The 19,719-nt window shown below is 39.7% G+C and overlaps 1 protein-coding gene across 1 annotated transcript in view; it reads left to right on the top strand.

Annotated features, from left to right (window-relative positions):
* DNAJC3 (DnaJ heat shock protein family (Hsp40) member C3) overlaps window positions 1-19,338 on the top strand; it is a 30,579-nt gene extending 11,241 nt beyond the window's left edge. The window contains exons 5-12 of the mRNA XM_042043655.1: window positions 4,702-4,854; window positions 6,149-6,330; window positions 8,241-8,360; window positions 10,214-10,319; window positions 10,417-10,537; window positions 14,272-14,404; window positions 15,175-15,323; window positions 15,753-19,338. Coding sequence (XP_041899589.1) covers window positions 4,702-4,854; window positions 6,149-6,330; window positions 8,241-8,360; window positions 10,214-10,319; window positions 10,417-10,537; window positions 14,272-14,404; window positions 15,175-15,323; window positions 15,753-15,910 — 1,122 coding nt within the window. The 3' untranslated portion in view covers window positions 15,911-19,338. The remainder of the gene's footprint in view (window positions 1-4,701; window positions 4,855-6,148; window positions 6,331-8,240; window positions 8,361-10,213; window positions 10,320-10,416; window positions 10,538-14,271; window positions 14,405-15,174; window positions 15,324-15,752) is intronic.
* The last annotated feature ends 381 nt before the right edge of the window (window positions 19,339-19,719 follow it).

The raw sequence follows: 19,719 nt of genomic DNA, 5'->3' as shown, positions 1-19,719 counted from the left end.
CCAAAATAAGAAGAATTTGCAATGTAACAGGTGCTGTCTTGTTGGCTCCCTTTGAAGAGAGGGATGGAAAAAGCAGTCGTGTGGATGCAGATGTTTAATGGAAATCTTACTAGTGAGTGTAAATGCAGGACAGCTGTGAGGAATGGCTCTTGCAGGTAGGAATGCATCAGGCAGTTCTTGTGTCTGTAGCAGAGCTCCAGCAGCTTGTTCTGAAGTTCACGTAGCAATGGCACCTCTGGCTGCTTCTCCCTCAGTAACTTTCGTAGGAGTGTGTGGTCTGGTAGCAGCACTGCCCTGCTGTTTGCAAGTGTGGGAGAGAGTCATTCAGCTTGGATTAACTGAGGACACAGTTGCTGCAGTAGCAATTATGCAATGCCAGTGTTGATTGTGAGTTTGTGCGTGCATCTCTTTGCAGTTACTGTTTAAGTATTGCTTAATGCTGCATATGGAATTGTTTCTCCAGTCAACTGTCAAGAATCTTTCCCTGTTGCCAAACCTGCTGCAAAAATTTGGTTGCTGCCTTTGGTCAGTCAAATGGTTTCAGTCCTCAGTCAGGCTTTAAATCTGAAGTAGAAGAGAGTTTCTTCTCAGAAACTGATTTAGGAAAATAGCATATTAGTCCTCAATCTAACTTCCATTTTCCTTTGTTCTATGAACAATTTTGCCTGTGTACTTGGAGAATTGTCAAGTGGTCTGTTTTGAAGAGCATAATTTTCAGTTAAGTGCAGTATATTCAAGCAAAATGAGCAAACAGTATTAAGCTAGTAATTTGTAATAGGTTAATTTGGAGAGTGGATTAAATTGTGCTAAATACTTTGAAATCTTTAAGTAGAATACCCGTTTCTTTGAGAGGTTTCCCTTGTTTTCTAAATCTTTCAGATTTCCCATCCTTTCTCTTGTAGTCATGTTCCTTAAAACGGATCCCAACAGTTTAAGAGATACATTCATTTTTGAGGGAGAGAAAGCAAGAAAAATTTAGTCCATCTAAATGGAGGGAAGGATGACAGGCAAACTTTCCCAGCTTGTAAGACCAGTGGCTTTGTGTAGAACTTAAAAAAACATTGAAACTATTCTTTATATCTAGCAGTAAACCTATCCTTTAACGTATACTCATGAAAAGAAAAGAACATTCATGTCCTCAAATTCTTTCTATCTAATTTCATAGTGTCAGGGAAAAGTTTCATGGTGAGCACCCTAAATATTTTTAAATGATTGCTAAGCAGTTTCTTTGTATATTCCTGCCCTCTGTGGCGTGTCAGTACTGGCTGTCTTATGAGGCAGTGCTAGTGTGAGAGAACAGGCAGTGGGAATGCCTAGCTGCAAAGGATGCAGTATTCCCTTTTGGAGCAGAGCCTCTTGAGATTCCAGCTTTCATGTATTATTTTTAGCTATAATTTTTTTTTTGTACTCTGTACTTTCCTGTTGGATGAAATTAATCACGAGGCTTGGATAGAAGGTGTGATTCAGACTTAGGCCTTCACATATTAAGCAATATTGCATTTCTAGAAACCTCTCCTTTTGGCCAACAGATGGATCAAGATGATGAGATTCTTTACATGGGCCAGGTTTTCCACATGAAACAAGGAATAAGCAGACTTCCTTTGGTGATTTTACAAAGTTGTTGCTCATACTATATGAATAGTAATTATTTCTCTGTTACAACTTAGGTTGAGTGTTCATATGCTTTAATATCAAGTTCCTTCTGTTTGGTTTAGCAGTTTCTGATTAATAGAAGTCAGCAGGACAGATCTGTGGGTGCATCAACACTCGTGTCTAAGGCCTTAAGCCATGAAAGCCCTGGAATGTTCATTTTTTCTGTAAGCATGTGATTTTTACTGAAAATAAAAGGGATATTGGCATACTTTGGTTGATGGAAGGCCTTCTGGAAAGGTGACAAAAGCTATGCAAATCCTGGCAGCCCTGTGTATATGCTTTACAGTGTTGTCAGTGACTGCTTATGTTATAGAGAAAACAAAAAGCATTTGAGTTGGTGGATTCTGTAGAAGGTACAAGATTAGAGAGAACTTCTGCCTTGTCCATTGGAAAGTGAGGAAAGGGCCGAATTGTTACATTTCTTTTAAATTCTAGTCTTTTTTAAGACTGACTGTAACACTCACAGTTGCAATTTATTGCAGTAAGTACTGTAAGTTGAGGTGTCCTAAATACACAATTCTGTCTGCCTTGGAAGAACAAACATTTCAGAGCTCAAAACTGAAGGCACAGCTTCCAGCTCCACTAGATGTCAGCCAAGACCAAGTGACTGAACTCTGCGCATCTGCAGATTGCTTTCTCATCTAAACCCTTGCTTGTTGCAAAATATGTTGGACAACAGCTTTCCATGGTTGGTTGGTGTGTGTAATAATAATACTGTTTTGGATGTAGGTGGGAGAGGCCATCTTATGGCACTATAAGTTAACCTCTTTTGATTAAGTTGCTAGGCAATCTTGGGTTGGGTATTTGAGGCTCTCTTAACCACATCAGAGTAGCATTAGATGTCTCCAGATACACTCCTCTGTGGTACAGTGATCATCTGTAGCGTCCCAGCTAAAGAAGAAAAGATATTTGAATATTTCCTTGGTTTTTGTTGGGCTTTTTTTTCCATCTGTCTGTCATAGCTGTGTTACCTGATATATTACCAGTGCAGGGCTTTCCTCTGTGCACTGTCCTTGAGTGCATGGATCACTTGATCTTAGGTACCACAAACCATGGAGGTTCCCTCCAGGATGTTTTTCACAAGCTCAACAAACAGCCTTCTTTTTGCTTTAGTTAACATTACTGATTTATGGATCATAGCAATACACTAATTACTTACTAAGAACTTACAAGTGTATATTTTCATCATACTGTAGCACAGAAACACTCCATGACTTTGTTTGAATGATACCTTGAAAAATTTCCCCTTCTTTAACTGGACATGTACTACCTAAAATTACCTAGGATGTTTCACTCAAATAGTTTTTATTACTATTGGACTTGCCTCCATGACTGTAACATTGCTTTTCATATTCCACTGACATTTTCTCCAAATACATTGCAAAAAACATACCATGAGTCTAAGGAGTGCAGTGTTACTATTAAATGGAAGTGTAAAGCTCATCCATAGCAAAAGCTCTTAATTTTTAAGAAGAAAATGCAGAGAAATTAAGGAAGAAATCAGACAAGTCAGCTGGAACTTCGGAGAGTTTTGTAGACTTGGTAGTTTTTAAAATTACAGGTTCAGAAATTTGCCTCTGCTACAAGCTCCAGATTTTGGGGGGAGAGTGGATGCACAGCATCAAGGGTTTATAGGCAGAGTTCTAACCAGAAGAAAAGCTTTATGAGACTTACATTGGGAGTCAGCCTACAAAGAAGAAACCTCTTTGATCACGTTGCTCTCCTCTTGCTGAAAGACAGTGTAGGGAATAAAGGAGAATTTTCAGGCCTAAGTACAACTTGATTTTGCCAGGTAAAATGAAAAACTGCATAAAATTCAGAAAGATTTATACAGAGGAATTGAACACACAGCGTGGGACCTGTGCATGATTTTGATGTAGCATTTAGGCACTTTCCTTTCATATGCTCAGGTGTTAGAACCAGGGGGAATTCTGGTAAAGGACTTCTGAGTTGAATTACATTAGAGACATAAGCACGCAAAAGCATGTATTTCAAGAACTTTCTGATGAGAAAAAAGGAAGAGGCCACTTCAAGATAAATGAGGAAAGAAAAAAGTATTAGATGTCTTTGAGCGACTTTAGTTCACATTCTGTGTATAGGATGCAAGATAATGCAAGTTTTTATTTAAAAACAAACAAAAAATAAAGTCATGCTGATCTGTCCCTTTTTAAATTCTGAAAGTCATTCTGATCAGCAACAAGTGTGAAGCCAGTGCTTCATTCAAGCTACAGTAATGCTGCAAATGACATCCTGGCTTTGCAAGGGAATGGCTGAGATTCTTTCTGGCCCATATGTATTTTCCTGGGTGATAGTAAAGTTGCATGCAAGATCTTTTAATTTTCTTTGAAAAGATAAAACTGTGTAAATGAAAAGAGGCAAGTACAGTGTAACCACTTCTGCTGGCTCAGAGGGAGGGGTTAGAGAAATGAAAGTCCTTGTAGACAAAACTTTAGACTTGTTTAAAACTACATTAAGAAACAGAATGCGTGAATGTCTGGCTGAGCCTTTTTCCTAAGCTGTAGTCTCTTACCCTGCTGCTGTAGCCACTCTTTGTGAGGAAAATGTAAGAAACACAACTTCACAGTAATAACTGTCTGGAACATGTTTCATTTATTTCTGTCATGAAGTTATAAATATGTGTAGTGCTTAAAGTGTGAGATGCGATTATGCCGCGTGGTTACACTGTCTGCTGCAACTGAGGAATTCAGTGTTTAGTAACTGCCAGCAGAGGTGAATTAATTAGTCTACAAAGGAGAGGTCCACAACTTCCAGCAGGTGATGGGGGACTGTGACTGTTGTGTATCAAGTGTCCAGTGGTGAATGATCAAGCACGAGGAATTGGATTTCTCTGACTTCTGACATCTTGCATTGAATCTCAAAATGTTTCTTTCTTCTGAAGTTTAGAGGTAGAAATGCTTGCAGTGGAGTTTTGAAACTAATTTTGCTTTATTTGCAGCTTTAGTCAGTTCTCCGTGATACGATTATTAATGAGACTAAAAGAGATCCTTGAACAAGCATTTGAGTCTCTCTCCTTGTTCATGTTTGCAGCTCAAATCCAATCCTAGCAATAATGAGGAAAAAGAAGCCCAGACTCAGCTGACAAAATCTGATGAGCTGCAGCGCCTGCATTCACAAGCATTATCTGCCTACCAGCAAGAGGATTACGAAGCTGCTATTTCTCTTCTTGATGAAATCTTGGCAGTAAGTGTTAAGTCAAATGGTACTGTGAAAGGAAAGTAAGAGCTTCTGTCTGACATCTGTGTGTTTTTGTTTAATAGTTCTTCACTGATGTGAAAATAACTTCAGTGTAACTGGTTTAGTTTTGCTGAGCACCATGGGTCTGTAGTGATGTTGGAGAGTGGAGAAGGCTGAGCACTAACTGCAAAAGAAGTCAAAATAATAGTTTGTGTTAAAGATACTTCAGTGAAACTTCTGTTACAGATAACTTTTTTGATTATATTTTCCTATTTTTCTACAGTTTGGTATTGGGGAAGCTGGGAAAAAGGTTTTCTGAAATCAATGAAGTTTTGCCAAATACAGGAGTTGTAGGTTTTTTCATCTGGATTTTTCATTCCATATATGCAGACGGTTTTTGTCTTGAGAAAATGAAGTAACAAAAGACAAACCCCAAAAAATTAAAAATGTATATAGCTAGCTGAATTTTCCGCTTATTCCCTAGATATCTGTATTTGTTGAATCTTAATTGGTATAGACAGCCTGATAGTGTAAGCATGAATAACTCAATCATGCGGGAATTCTGTGTGTCATATAGATACGTACTAAAAGACAGCTAACTGCTATGACTCTGCTCATACAAACTGGTGCTGTTGACTTGGAGTTTACAGCCTTGGAGCTTTTGGTGAAGAAGCTGCCACAGTGTGGGCATTGGTTTATGGGGAGGCAATGTGGAAAAGCAGAAAAGCCTCCTCTAAAATGATAGTTTCCAAACAACTGATAAGACACAGATTTAATTCCCTAAACCAAATTTTGATAGGCAGTTCCTTATGAGTAATTATTTTTGCCTTACTGTGACATTTTTGCCTTTCTTTATTCTTAAAATCCAGATATTAAGGTCAAACTTTGTGGAGCTGCATCTTACCCACAGGCTTCTTCCTAGAGGGCAACCGACAGCTTGGTCCTTGCTGTTCATTACCTCTATTCTTTTGGAAAGATACAATAATTTATGATTCTGGTATCTTCTCCTGGAGGCTCAACAGAGTGTCCTAGTTTAAGCAATGCCAGTAGATTTAATTCATCTCTCTGCATGAGTTCATTGAATCATTTACAAAATTTTCAGGCCTTTGTTTTCTATTTGGGCAGGTGCATCACAGCATCCACCAGGAAGCAGAGATGCTAATTTCATGAGCTCTGCATGCAGCTTGAACCTTATGCTACTGCAGTTGGCAAAGTGAAATTAAATGGGATTTTTCTTTTGGGGAGGAAAAGAAGTGAAGTGTTATGGACCAAAAACAAGCTTTAATTTTGATTTCTCAAGGTTTGTGTTTGGGATGCAGAGCTACGGGAACTTCGAGCAGAGTGTTATATAAAGGAAGGGGAACCAAGCAAAGCCATTAGTGACTTGAAAGCTGCTGCCAAATTAAAGAATGATAATACTGAAGCCTTCTATAAAATCAGCAGAATATATTATCAGCTGGGGGACCATGAATTATCTCTCAGGTAATTTTACTATTCGCTGTAATCATTATAATTGAGACAGAAAATATGTAGATCTTGATAAACCATGAAGTATCTATTGTGTGAGGTTTGGATGGAGAAGAAACTGTGGTCTAGATCTGATAAAGGGAGTTCCTTTCTAGAAACTTAAGAATTGGCAGTGAAGATACCCATGTTTATTCTTGGCAAGAGCAGCCATCAATGGTTCCAGGATCTTGTTTCCTTAAACAGAAGCCAGAGTACCTGTCCATCAGAGTTGCTTAGAGATGCTGTCTTCATTGTATTTCTCCATCCTACAAGGAAACGCTTCTCTAAACTTCCTTTAGTGGAGCCTTTTTTTAACCTTAAACCTCTATTGAAGTTAAGTTTAAGATGCAAACAGAAAATGTATACTTTAAGGTTACAAGCTTAAATATAAATAAAAATACAGGAGCATCCAAGTATGAAGAGCTCGAGGTACAGAGCTGTTTGCCTTTCGTTCCTGCAGACAGTCCTGGATAACTTTTTGATAATGCCCTATCCTTTTGTTCATACTAAGTTAAGATCTTACTCCCATATGTCCCTAGTCAGTCTGGCAGATAACTGCCCTTACCCAATCCAGACTGTTCAGTTTGTACTCTGTGCCTAACTGCAAAAATGGTGCAGCTTCCTTTTGCACAGAAGTGGTTTCTCTGCCAATCATAATTTCAGATGTGCTGCCTTCATCTCCAGAATCCTTCCAATATGGTTTCTGCCACAGAATCCCTTCAATAAGGTGAAGAGAACTGAAAAAGCCTGAGCTTCCTTCCTTGGTGGATGGAAGCTGCATGTGATTATAATTGCAAAAGTTCATTTTATAGCTGGCCAAAAGTAAACATGAAAGTAATTGGTTTGCATTAGGCATCCCCTTTCCAGAGCTTACTTAATCTTGTGAGCTCATAGGTCACTTCTGTGATGCCTTTGGGTAGCTGGCCATCACTTTGCACAGGGATTTGAAGTATAGGTGGTATTTTCGTTACTTAAAAAGTACAATTGAGAGCACTGTTGAAGAACAGAATGGAATCAGAATGAAGGGATAAGCCTCTTTCCTGTATTCTTACCTGATACCAATATTTTTTTGCATAGTGAGATATGCTAAGAAAGAGTTCTATAGCTCCTGGACTTGGCTGGGTGCTTGCTCTTGTCCTTCCGTTAGTTTATTCCGCTTACAGGCCTAATTATTTTCAAATAAGAAGATATTTTTGTCTGTGTTTAGGAACAAAATAAAATTTTGTAATCTCTTCCTGAAATTGACAGCGTGGTTGTGCTATGATGACGATGGGATCCAAAACATTTATTCCTTCATATGATTGCATTCTGGAGGGGTTTGGGGTTTTTTTAGACTTTTGGCTATTTTGAGAGATACTTGCCCTAATCAGAGTCTGATTAAACATTCTTCACAGTGAAACGTCAGGCTCAGGCTTGGCTGAGTTTCCATCAAGGAGGTTTGAGTCTTAGCTGAGCTTTATCTGTTTGAAGCAGCACAAAATATGCTTCAACACAGGAACTTTGTAATATATCTGAGTTACAGTTGATGGTAATTTTCATATATATTTATCTGAGAACTGCTGAATATAATTTTTTTCACAGATTACCATTTTCATTGGCTCTTTAGTCAGTTATTAATGTAACATTTAATCGTTAATGTGTTTGGCAATACAAAAGAATTAAAACCAAAACCAGATAAGTATCCCTATGTTTTGGAAGACTCTTGCTAGTCTTGCTTTATATTAATTTTTGGATGAAGGGAGAGATTGCGTGAAGAACTCAAGTGTTCTGAACAGCTTATATATGCTGCATTGTGTCTCTAGGTGAAATTTCATGATATGTGGTGACCTAGTTTTTTGGTTGGTTTTTTTTTCCCCCCCTGCTTCTCCTTACCTCCCTGTGAAAAGTGAGGTCCGGGAGTGTCTGAAACTGGACCAAGACCATAAGCAGTGCTTCTCTCTCTATAAGCAAGTAAAGAAACTCAACAAGCAGATCGAGTCAGCAGAGGAATTAATCAGAGAAGGCAGGTAAGTATTCACTGCTATATTAAAGAAAAAAAAAGAAAAAACCCACAATTGAGGCACCAACGTACTGATTGAGGAGCTGATTAAAGTGATGCTTTTTGCATGTGTCAGTTGAAGTGCATAACTGAGCACAGTTCTCAAATTACAATTAAAATAAATATTGACTTGCATAGCAACAATTCTATTCTGATTCCTTCTGATGCCACTGTCTCCCCCTTGCATACTTAACTTCTTTCTGCAGCAGGTGGTAAGACTGGTAAGACTCCCGGGATGGGAGTTTTCAGCTGTCATATAGTATTACTGAGCACTGATGAGACCACACCTGAGCACTGGGCTTCCCAGTGCAGGAGAGATGAAGCTACTGAGAAAGTCCAGCAAAGTTCCACTAAGATGATGGAAGGACTGGAGAATCTCTCTCCTGCAAGGAAAGGCTGGGGTGGCTGAGAGTATTCGCTCTGAGACTTCTCTGCTACAGGGTGATTTCATCAACGTATCTGAAGGGAGGGTGCTAAGAGGGCCAGAGCCAGGCTCTGCTTGATGGTGTTCTGTGACAGGATCAGGCCAGTGGGTGCAAACTGAAACAGGAAATTCCCTTGGAGCATAAGGAAATGTTTTTTACACTGCCTCGTTTCCTGTGGTGCAGGTTGTCCAGGGAGGTTATGGAGTCTCCCCACTTTGGAGTTACACAAAAGCACTTTGGACACAGTTATGGGCAGATTTCTAGAGGTGGCCCTGAGTGGCAGTGGGGTTGGACCAGGTGATTTCCAGAAGTTCCTTCCCACTTCAGCTATTCTGTGATCAAAGGACTGTATCTTAAGACTAAAACCACCTACTAACTCTACTACCTTGATGGTAGAAGTAGTTCTGACCGATAAGCTTTTTTTTTCTTTTATGCACCCTGTTAAATAATAGACAGTGCCTCTGTATTCTTGTAGTTCTTGCTTTACTTCAGTTTTGTGTTCCCAGGCACATGACATCCAGCTGTAAGGATCCCTAACAAATCATTTAGACATTGTCAAGGTGGCTTTTTTAAATGAAGTACATCAGGAATGTGAATAAGCACAACTGATGCCAGTTTTACTAAGCCAGAAGTCTGTTGGGACTCTTTTCACTTAGCCAGTATCAGCACAGTTTCAAGGAGTCTGAGAGCTTGCATTTCTCCAGCCTGTAGCAACCCATGGGTTCAATCTCCCTCTTGCATTTTTAGGTAAATGTTCTAATCTGTTTCTTGCTCAAACCATGTAACTTTAGCATTTTGAGATCTTCGTAGCAAAATTACGCTTTACGATGTGACTTGTGAAGAAGAAAAGGAGAAAACATGCCTAAGTAAAGCTGGCATAAGGAGCTTTTTTGTATCTCTGTGAATACACAGAATCACACACAGAATCACTAGGTTGGAAGAGACCTTCAAGATCGAGTCCAACTGAATAGGTACCTTTTGTAGTGTGCAGATAGTGCAGTGCTCACAGCAAGACTCCAGACTGGGTCTATCTCAGGTATCAGAGGAGGAGATGCTTATTTTGAAGTTCAGAGTCATGCTGGACAGGAGGCAAATCTGGAGACTCTTGGCTGTGCACGGTGACAGATGGCAGTCGTTATCTTCTGCATAAGCCTGACACGCCTAATGCCTGCTCTTCTGTATCACAGCACAGAAAAGGGAATGGGGATGTAATTCTTGAAGTGCCTGCAAGTTTTCTTCATTCTGTCGTTTTACACCTTGCCTTTAAGGCTATTCAAGTGAAGGTCTTTTGCTAGAAGAATGGGAAAATATGTGAATTTTAAGAATTTTAAAATAAATCGCAACACCCTAAGATAGTGATTACATTTCATGATTTTATGCTTTATGATTTAAACAGGTATGAAGATGCTATCAGTAAATATGATTCTGTAATGAAAACTGAACCAGAAGTCACAGTTTATTCTACTCGTGCCAAAGAAAGGATCTGTCACTGCTTATCAAAGGTAATTCTGCTTATCTCCCTCTGTAAATGTCTTTAAGACAGACACAAAACAAAACCCCCACAACTACGTGAGTTTTATTTTACTTTTGCCTCTCTAGAATCAGCAGGCTACAGAAGCCATCAAACTTTGTACAGAAGTTCTGCAGCTGGAACCAACCAATGTGAATGCCCTGAAAGACAGAGCAGAAGCTTATTTGCTGGAAGACATGTATGAGGAAGGTACAGTTGTATGCCATTGGCACATATGTTTTTGTGGACGTTTAAAATGTAGTCAGTGTTTCAAAGCCTTTTCTTTAACATGCACTTTTGATTCTACACTGTGTTATCCTTAATTAGCGCTGGTAGTTGCAGATTTACAAAAATACTTGGTGGTAATTTTGTCTTGATTAGTGTAAGTGGAATGTACTTGTTTTATCTACACCAGAGTTGTCTTTACAACAGTGGACTGTGTTCAGGATGTTTTATGAGACTGCGCAGCTTACTCACCTCAGACATGTTTTATATAATCAGCAATGTCAGAGAATTGCGTTTAGAGGTAAAAGGTAATTAAAGTTAAGGTGATGTAAATCCGTTTTAGGAGCTTCATTTTTGTGTCTTGAGATGGCAGGATGAAATAACGCTGTTCTATTCCCTAGCATGTGCTGAGGGCAGAGGAACTTAACAGCCATTGCTTCTCCTTCGTGAGAAGGAGAAGTTGCTCGGAGAGCAAACTGATTCTATTCCTGAAGGCTGCATTTTCCATATGGAGTTTCTGTACAATGCATCCTATTACACGGAGTGATAGAAATGACCTCTAAGATTATCAAGTCCAACCATTAACCCAGCACTGCCAAGTCTACCACTAAACCATGTCCCCAAGTGCCGTATCTGCATCACTTTTAAATACCTCTAGGGAGAGTGACTCAACTCTTGCAAATTAGAGGGAAGAAAAGTTCTGCACAAATGCGGAGAGCCAACCTGATCTTGTGCTGGGGCAGATGCCTCCCCGTTACAGGATATAAGGAAACAGAGAGGACGTGCCTGGGATCTGGGAGAGGTTATTTCTTGTGTCAAGCCTGCTGGCCTTGGCCTAGCCTGGTTTCAAGTTCTGCTAGAGCAGAACTGTGCTTCTCCAGGTTCTGTAGCATCTCCCGTGCCTTCCTCCTGCCCTTGACAGCAGTGAGGTGGTTGTGGTTACACTCTGCCTTCCAGCAGAGCCCTCATCAGCAGCATTACAGCCCATTAACGTTCATCTGCCTGAAGGTGTCTTCATTTATCCTTCAGTTTTAACTGCACTAAAATGATGGCTGATTTCTCTTTGCTGTGGAGGACACTAGAGCAATTAAAATTGTAGTCTTATATTTAAAGGGGCAAACTCATTCTCATTCTTCCCTGAAAAAATTTTTCAAGCTGGAGGCACCTATTTTCCTGTTAAAGGTAGGAAAATTTCAAAGTACTTGTAATTCAGAACTTTGAAGGCAATTATTGTTAAGTGTTCAAGATGCAGTTCACTATGTATAGCTGAGTTCATCAAATGGTTTTAATTACTTCATAATCACATGAGATCCAGGGCTTGTCTACAGAGACAGATGTTTAATGACTCCATTTCTGGCATACCTCATAAGTACAGGAGTCTATCTGCCTAGAGCACAAATTTTGTCAAAGAAGGAAAAAAAACTGCCTTGCTGTTTCAAAATTGGTCACAACATACTGATTTTTTTCTGTTTTCTTTTTTTTCCCCTCCCCACTCTACTACTGTAGAGGTTTCAGTAAGAGCATAAACTGGTTCTGTTATTTCTGTAACAGTCTTGGCATGGATGTAGGCTGTCTGTAGTTACTTGGGATTTTTTGATGGGTAATCAAATCATTCCACATGCAGAATTAATCTGTCTCCATTTTAAAAATGCAGGCAAGATACCAAAACCAGTGAAGTTTTTGAGAGATACAGTGTAATTACCTATTGAGAGATCATGAAGATTCTTGTATTGAAATAATGAGAGTTAGATTTGACTGAAGTATTTAAGTTGAAAATGACACTGGGAAGTAGTTGTTCCTTTCATGTCAGAGCAGCATGAAAGGAAGCTTTCTGAAACATTAGGCTGGTAAGAAGCAGCAGTGGCTCTTCTGTTTGTTTGTGAGGTACTACTGCTTTTAGAAATTATGGCTCAAAATATTTGATTAAATATCTCACCTGACATACTAGGAATTAGTAATAAGTTTCCTGGCTTCATAGCAAACTTCTTGTGGTCATGAAGCTGCCATCCTGTTCCACTTGCTTCCAACCCTCACCTCGCAGACGGAGAGAGCAATTAGCGCTCTGAAAGATGAAAATCCCTGCACTGTAGTGTGCAGTCAAAATTAGAGAGCAAAAGTGCAGTGTGTACTTGCTGAGTGTACTGGATGAATTCCCTCTGCAGTGTGCAGCACTGAAACACCTTCCTTTGTGCTTAATGCTTATAGTTCTTAAATAAAGAAGCTGATTAAGAGAAAAAGAAGGGAAATCCGATACTGTCATGGCAAGTGGTTGACCCCTGAGCAGGTTTCCCACAATGGTGCTGTAGGTGATGTGGTGCTCGGTGAAGCCGAGCAATCTGACCTGCATTTGGCAGGATGTTGTGCTGGCACCTCCCAGTATTACTGAAGCAGATTAAGTTCAGTGGTGCTTAAAATTACTGGAGCAGTAAATCAGCATAATGAAATCCTTGCATTTTCACTGCTTTTATTAGTTTTGATGGCATATATTGGGCACACTCCTGTTTTGGGTTTTTTTTTTAATGACTGGACAAATTATTAAAAATACCAGTAGAAGGCAAAATTCATTAAGCAGCAAAGGCAGTGTCCTGTGATGTGAAAATGAATAGAAATTTTGGTTGGTTTGTAGTAGCCTAGGAAATTGTTTGGGCTCTGGCAATACTTTTTGGAATAATTTTTTTTTTCAGTAACTGAAACAAGATTGTGGTGGTATCAGATGTCTGGGTAATACAAATTCATTAGCACTTCCTGCTGTCTTGCTCAGAAACAGTGAAAAACAAATGTAACACCTGCTGAGAAATAGCATCTGCTTGGAAATAATCTGATGCAAGTACTTTGTGTAACTTGAGAAACCTAAGAGACTTGGATCTGCAAATGAGACCTTGAGGATTATAACAGTGAAAGAAGTGCAGTCTCATTAAAGACTTCAGCTTGCTTCCTTGATAAATTTTGATATTAAAGATTATATAAACTTGGTGTCTTAAGCACTTGCAATAATAATAGAATTTACTTAAAGAAGTGTAGACCTTAAATTTCTTAAAAATTTCTTCTCTTGCTTTCATTTCTGAGAAATGCAACTCTTGAAATAAAAGTGAGAGCATGCCTTGGGAAAAAACCCATAAAATACAACTGTCTGCATATTATGCATGCAGAGGTGTAAAAAAGCACAATATTTGCCTTTTGCTAACAGTGTGAACTTAGTGGTAGTCTGAAATCTGTCTTTATAGTCACTAAAGAGGAAGAGACTTTCTATTGTGTTGATTGAGTACAGACTGGGGGAGAAGAATAAATATTAAAGACTCTGGTTAATTCATCCTTCAGTTGAACAACAACGTGGGACTAATGTGCAGAGGGCTTTTCAAGTATATTGCTGAATTTTTCTTCTTGGTTTCTTTCCTCCTCCCAGTCCTAGATGCTCATTATGTTCATCCTTGTGACTGAAGTAACATCTAGAGAATGTTGTGACCTACATGGTACCCACCCTTCTCTTTCATTTCCCACGAGTATGATGAACCTAAAGAAAGTCACCTAATGCATATGTGAACATGAATTTCTTCTATTCCAAGGTTTTCTAATTTAGAAAAAAACCCCAAAATATGTCAAGTTGAAACAAAAGTTTTGCTGTTTATATATGGTAATAACAAATCTTCAGTTTTGTTGAGTTCTTTAAATGGAAGTTTGTAGAGTTGTGTAACCTTTTTTCATTGACTTTTTTACAAAAGCTATTAAAGACTATGAGACTGCTCAAGCCAATAGTGAAAATGACCAGCAGATTCGGGAAGGGCTGGAACGTGCCCAGAGAATGCTGAAGCAATCACAGAAGAGGGATTACTATAAAATCCTGGGAGTAAAAAGGTGAGCTATTAATTCCAGAGATGATGATGTGAAAGGTGGTTATTTAAACCAGTACGTTTAGGGTTGATCACTTGAATTTGTTCTGCTGAGTGTTAATTTTTGTTCTGTATCTTTCTATCTTCACTCTTCTGCTGTACTAATTTTTAGTGTTCAAGTTGTAAAGTAGCATTTGTTAACAATTCCTTTAGAAAGAATGGAAAACAACAGCAGGAAGAGAGGAAATAAATTATTTGGGAAGAAATTCTTAGTATAGATCCTGAGTCATGTGAATTAGTTGGGGAAGAAATGAAGACTGCCAAGAATTGCTGAAAGTAACAAAAAATTGTGGCAGACTGAAAGGTATCAAAAATCCTTCTGCCATTAACCTTGAGAAACCAACAGCTTCCCCTGCTAATGAGGAGCAAGCAAAGTTCTGAACTAGTATTGGTTGTCCTTCCAGTTGTGAACTAATTTGATCTCTGTTTTTTGTTGTTCACCTGATGTTAAATTCCTCAGACTGACAGCTGTATTCTGGGGAGTCACTGGCAGTAGCATCTTTCCGAGGGAAGTAAATGGGTGGTGAAGGAGAAAGTGAGGAACCTTTGTTTAAGGTTGCAACTTGCTTCCTTTGTTTTGTGTAAAGAATCTTCAGTGCCACTTGCAGAAGGTTAACAGCACCTCATAACTTTCCTGATGCCCTTAATTAGTGTCTCAGTGTTTATTTTAAACTTCATTAGTGTGTGGCATATAAGCAATCAGAAAATGAAGTTACCGTAATTTTATTCATCCAGAAATGCTCGAAAGCAAGAAATCATAAAAGCTTACAGAAAGCTGGCATCCCAGTGGCACCCTGATAACTTCCAGAGTGAGGAAGAAAAGAAGAAAGCAGAGAAAAAATTCATCGATATCGCAGCTGCTAAAGAAGTCCTCACTGACCCAGGTAATGATGCAGTGCCTTCATTTTTTTAGTTACTTTTTTTGCATCAAGGTCAAAACACAAGTGTAAGTCATAAGAAGCACTGCAGCTTCTATGCTGCTTTCTGCCCTTACCCATCTTGAGAAAGCAGTGCACTAATACTTGTATCCAATCTGTTGCATGAAGTCATGTAAATCTGGAATTACTATGTTTCAGTGACTTTTGTTAAAATGAAATAAAAATTATATTTTGAAGGTCTCTTCTAGGGATATGATCTTGTAGAGATTTCCAGGATTGACAAACTCCGGATATGCTTATATAAAGGATATGTGTATCTCCTTCTGCCTCAAGTGCTATTACAAACTGCATTTAGATTATAACAGCAACTGAAGTATTCCAGGAAAACCCCATTGTTACTGTGCCATGATTCCACCCTGGTTTTGTTTCCTCCAGAAATGAGGCGGAAGTTTGATGCGGGAGAGGACCCACTGGATGCGGAGAGTCAGCAGGGTGGCAACAACCCTTTCCACAGGAACTGGAACACATGGCAAGGATTCAACCCCTTTGGTTCTGGAGGAGGACCATTTACATTCAAATTTCACTTCAGTTAGAGCCAAGACTGTTTCTGGTGGCTGCTGCTGTTTTTTACTTAATTCATTGAAAAATAAAAAGTCTCTCAGTTCAAGACCCAAAATCATAATTTCTATAATGTTGTCCTTAACCCAGAGTCTTACTGCACTAGAAGAAAGCTCCTTTTTTACTTTCATTGGGTTTACTTTGTGGTGAGCTTGACAAGCTCACACTGATGGGGGTTGTGCTGCCTATGTATTTGTTGTGGATATGCAGGACTTGTTTATTCCTATGGATGGAAAAACCAGTAAGATGCTACTTGGGACAACACTTAAATTTAGAACTCAAGTATACGCTTAAAGATAAAAATGCATGTAAATATTTTTCTGGATTGGGGCCTAATAAACGTGGCAAGGGTAGTTACAGTAGTCTCTACATTAACAAACTGTTGGTTGTGCTCAGCAGAATGATCCATCTCCCAGTATTTTTAAGAGGAAACCCAAGTGACCACCTGCTGGATTGGCGTTGGCAGTGACAGAGGTGGGGAAGAGGCTGCGCGCTGAACCAGTTGCAACAATCGCTCTGGAAAAAGAGTGCTTGGGAGTACCTGTATCTGAAATACCTGCTCACTTTGTTGTTCACTAATCTGAAATTAATTGGGGTGATTTCCTTGGTGGAACCCTCAGCAGTGAGGTGGGGGTGGGTGGAAAGACTTGCTTTTCAAAACACTTCTTTTTTGAATGTGATTTGGGGTGTTTATTTAGGTATGATTTTTGAGTAGTTTGCACTTTAACAAAATACCTGCTTGAGATTTGAGTAGAAAATTTTATGTGACATTTCCCTGATTCTGCAGCAGTTTGTTAGTTCTGTACATAAACTCAGAACTGAGACAGCTTGTGAGGCAAGTGTACTGCAGGAATATTAATTAATTAATACTAACTCCAGCCTTAGCATGTAATACAACTTCACTTCTGCTGAGTGATACAACAGGGAGTTAGTACTACATGAAATTGTAGTAATTTTATGTTATGTGCAAGGTACTGCAGAGACAGCTGTGTGCAAAAACAGGGATTTGCTTCCCACTAGCCAAAAGTCTGTTTTTATTTTTTCTTCTATATGCACGTACTTAAAATGGGTTTGGTGTAGTGGGTGCAACTGTGTGAATGCGCTGTGTGGTGTTACCAGGGCTGTAGCTGGTAGGAGTGAGGAGTCTTCTCGTTCTGTAACTGCATCTGTCATAATTACTGACATAATTACTGAGTTTCATCAGCAGCCATTTTCTTGGAATGCAGGAATTACAGTTTGTCAGTGTTCTCTTGATTGGATTTTAACTGGAAAACAATAATCAGTTGATAGGAACCTTCTCTCGCTTCAACTCCTGGCACTTGAAAACCTAAGCAGCCTCAGTAAAACAAATGATATTGGCAAATAAGGCCTTCAGTCTGAAAGGGGGCTTTTCTTACTGTAGATGAAGTTGCTGTTGAAGCAGAACCCTTGGCTCCTGCCTCAAGTACTTCACCACCATAATTGCAAGGCCATGTGGCTTTGTAAAGTGTTTTTCAACAGCAGTTTAAAGGTCAGTGTTCACAAATTTATCTTCAAACTGAGGAGCTTGTATAGTGGTATCTAAAAATTTATGATACAAAACCACCCCACTCTCCACTGTTGCATGTTCCCCAAGTTGAATGACTTTCTGCAAGTTCAGCTTGTGCTTTCGACCTGTTGGAAACGTTTTTGCTTAAACCGTTGGGGATGCTCAGGGCTGTTCAGAGGCTGGCATGGCTCTGAGGGGCTGGGGCTCAGACACAGGAACTCACTGCACAGTGAGGAACCTGCTGCTCCGTGGGCTTGGCCTCTGCACCTGCTGCTTGCTGGCAGTACCTAAAGCTGGGCAGGTACCTGTGAGTGGTGGCTGTCCCGTGTCCCCCTGGAGCCCTTGTCAGCCCTGTGCCCCTGAGGGGCTGCTGTTACATGAGTATTGAATGAGCCGCGTGAGCTATGTGTCTGCTCTTGTACATGCAGGAGTGGCTGGGCTGCGGGAAGTCACAGTAAAGACCACAGACAGCTGTGCTTGTGGGCCGGGGGAGTGCTGGGAATAAGTCTTCTTTCAAAGGACTGCCCTTGTGCAGCTTTAAAAGCTTGAGCTGAGAGAATTGTTTCCTGGGGTTTAATTTTTTTCCTTCTAGAGAAGGAATAAGATGTTCCCTCATGAGTAAATTCTTCATACAAGGCACTGATGTTGGAGCAGTGTTGCTTTGTTTCTCAGAGGCAGCAGCACAGCTCTGCTGTACACCGGGAGCATTCAGGAACAAAAAAGGACCCATGTGCATTTGGAAAATGAATGAATGGAAATGGGAAAACTACATTTTAAGAACAAAAAGGCTTGAATGTAGTCAGTAGATGCTGATTGCTGAATGCATGATTGCTGTTCACAGATTCCTTCTGTGGAAGACAGGTTCTTGGAAACAATAGCAAAAAGTGACAGTGGGGAACAAGGCTTTCCTAGTATTGAGCAGCTGCTTACAGGAAGTGTTACCACCCCAGTGCTGTTTTGAAGGGCTTTGAAGTGTTCTGGAAACACAGAAAGACAAAGTAATGTTAAAAAGAAACCATTACCCTTGCAAGGCTCTCCAGCTCCGGCGCTGCATTTCCTGACGTGATTCTGGAACATGAAGCGCCGGTACCCTGCTGAGTGTTAATGGTGCAGGAGAGACGCAAGGAGGCTGAACTCGCCTTTTTATTTATTCGTGGGTGTCTGTAGTGCAATGATGTTCAGTAACTGAACATTGAAGTAAATGTCTCGGTAGTTTGTCAACCCTGAGATGTGCATGAAGCAGCGTTACCATAATTGGCTGTATGTAGATGCAAACTTTGTGGAATTCTTTCAGTTTTAATAAACTAGTTTCCAACTTGTTTTAAAATGAAGGTGGGGGGAGCATAGTTGGTACATGCTTAATACTGGTATAATAACTGATCAGTATTTAAAGAGATTCAAAGTGAATTACAAACTGAAGAGCTCAAACTTGTGACATATGCAGAAAAAACAAAGCTTGTTATTGTTTCAGTTTTCAGACCAGCGTTTGGAACAAGAATTATCCTTCTGTTTAGGGCTGTGATTTATAGGAGCTTTGCTGGAAACTAGCCACGATAGCATAGCAGGTTAGTTGTATTTAAAAGTGCCTTATTGTAAGGTATTGTTTGCTCTGTAATCCACACTTTTATCCATAAAGCTGTAACAAAATAAATGGGAGAATAATTTTTTTTTTTTTGCCCTCAGCAAATCACTAAGTAGCAGTTTCATGTTTTAAGAAGGATAAGTAAAGCTAGCCAGAGATTTATCAAATGTTTCAAATTATAAAATGTCTTTATATGGAATCATAAATCTAAAAAGCAAGAACTGTTTTTTCTAGAACTGTGGGAATTATTTTATGGTATTTTTCACAATAAAGATATTTATGATGACAAGAAAGCACTGCTATGTATTTGTCTTCCCTTCTTTCCTCACCCTGCTCTCCAGGTTTGAAGTTGGAGCTGTGCAGAAATGCACAGGGCAGTTCTGCAGGCAGGGGAGGAGGAGGCAGCAGCCACATTCTGTGTGGAAGAGAACCCTGGATGTATAGAAGTCAAGTACAGCAACTGTAGAAGCCCTGTTGAATGCTGATTTCACCACGAGAACAACCAGCCCGTGGAATATCCCCAGGGAAATGGTGGATTCCCCAGTGCTGGACACTGAAATTTGCCTGACTGGGTGCTGGGTCATTGTGTCTGGACTGTGTTTTTGCCAAAAAGGCTGGAGCAGGTGATCCTTGAGGTCCCTTCCAATCCAGTATCCTATGGTTGCATGAAGTCT

Source organism: Corvus kubaryi, unplaced genomic scaffold (assembly GCF_017639235.1).
Source record: "Corvus kubaryi isolate FWS band 111438036 unplaced genomic scaffold, C.kubaryi_AGA036_p1.0 133, whole genome shotgun sequence".
NCBI lineage: Eukaryota > Metazoa > Chordata > Aves > Passeriformes > Corvidae > Corvus > Corvus kubaryi.
The sequence above is the reverse complement of the archived record's forward strand: the minus strand, read 5'-3'. Positions and strand labels throughout refer to the sequence as shown.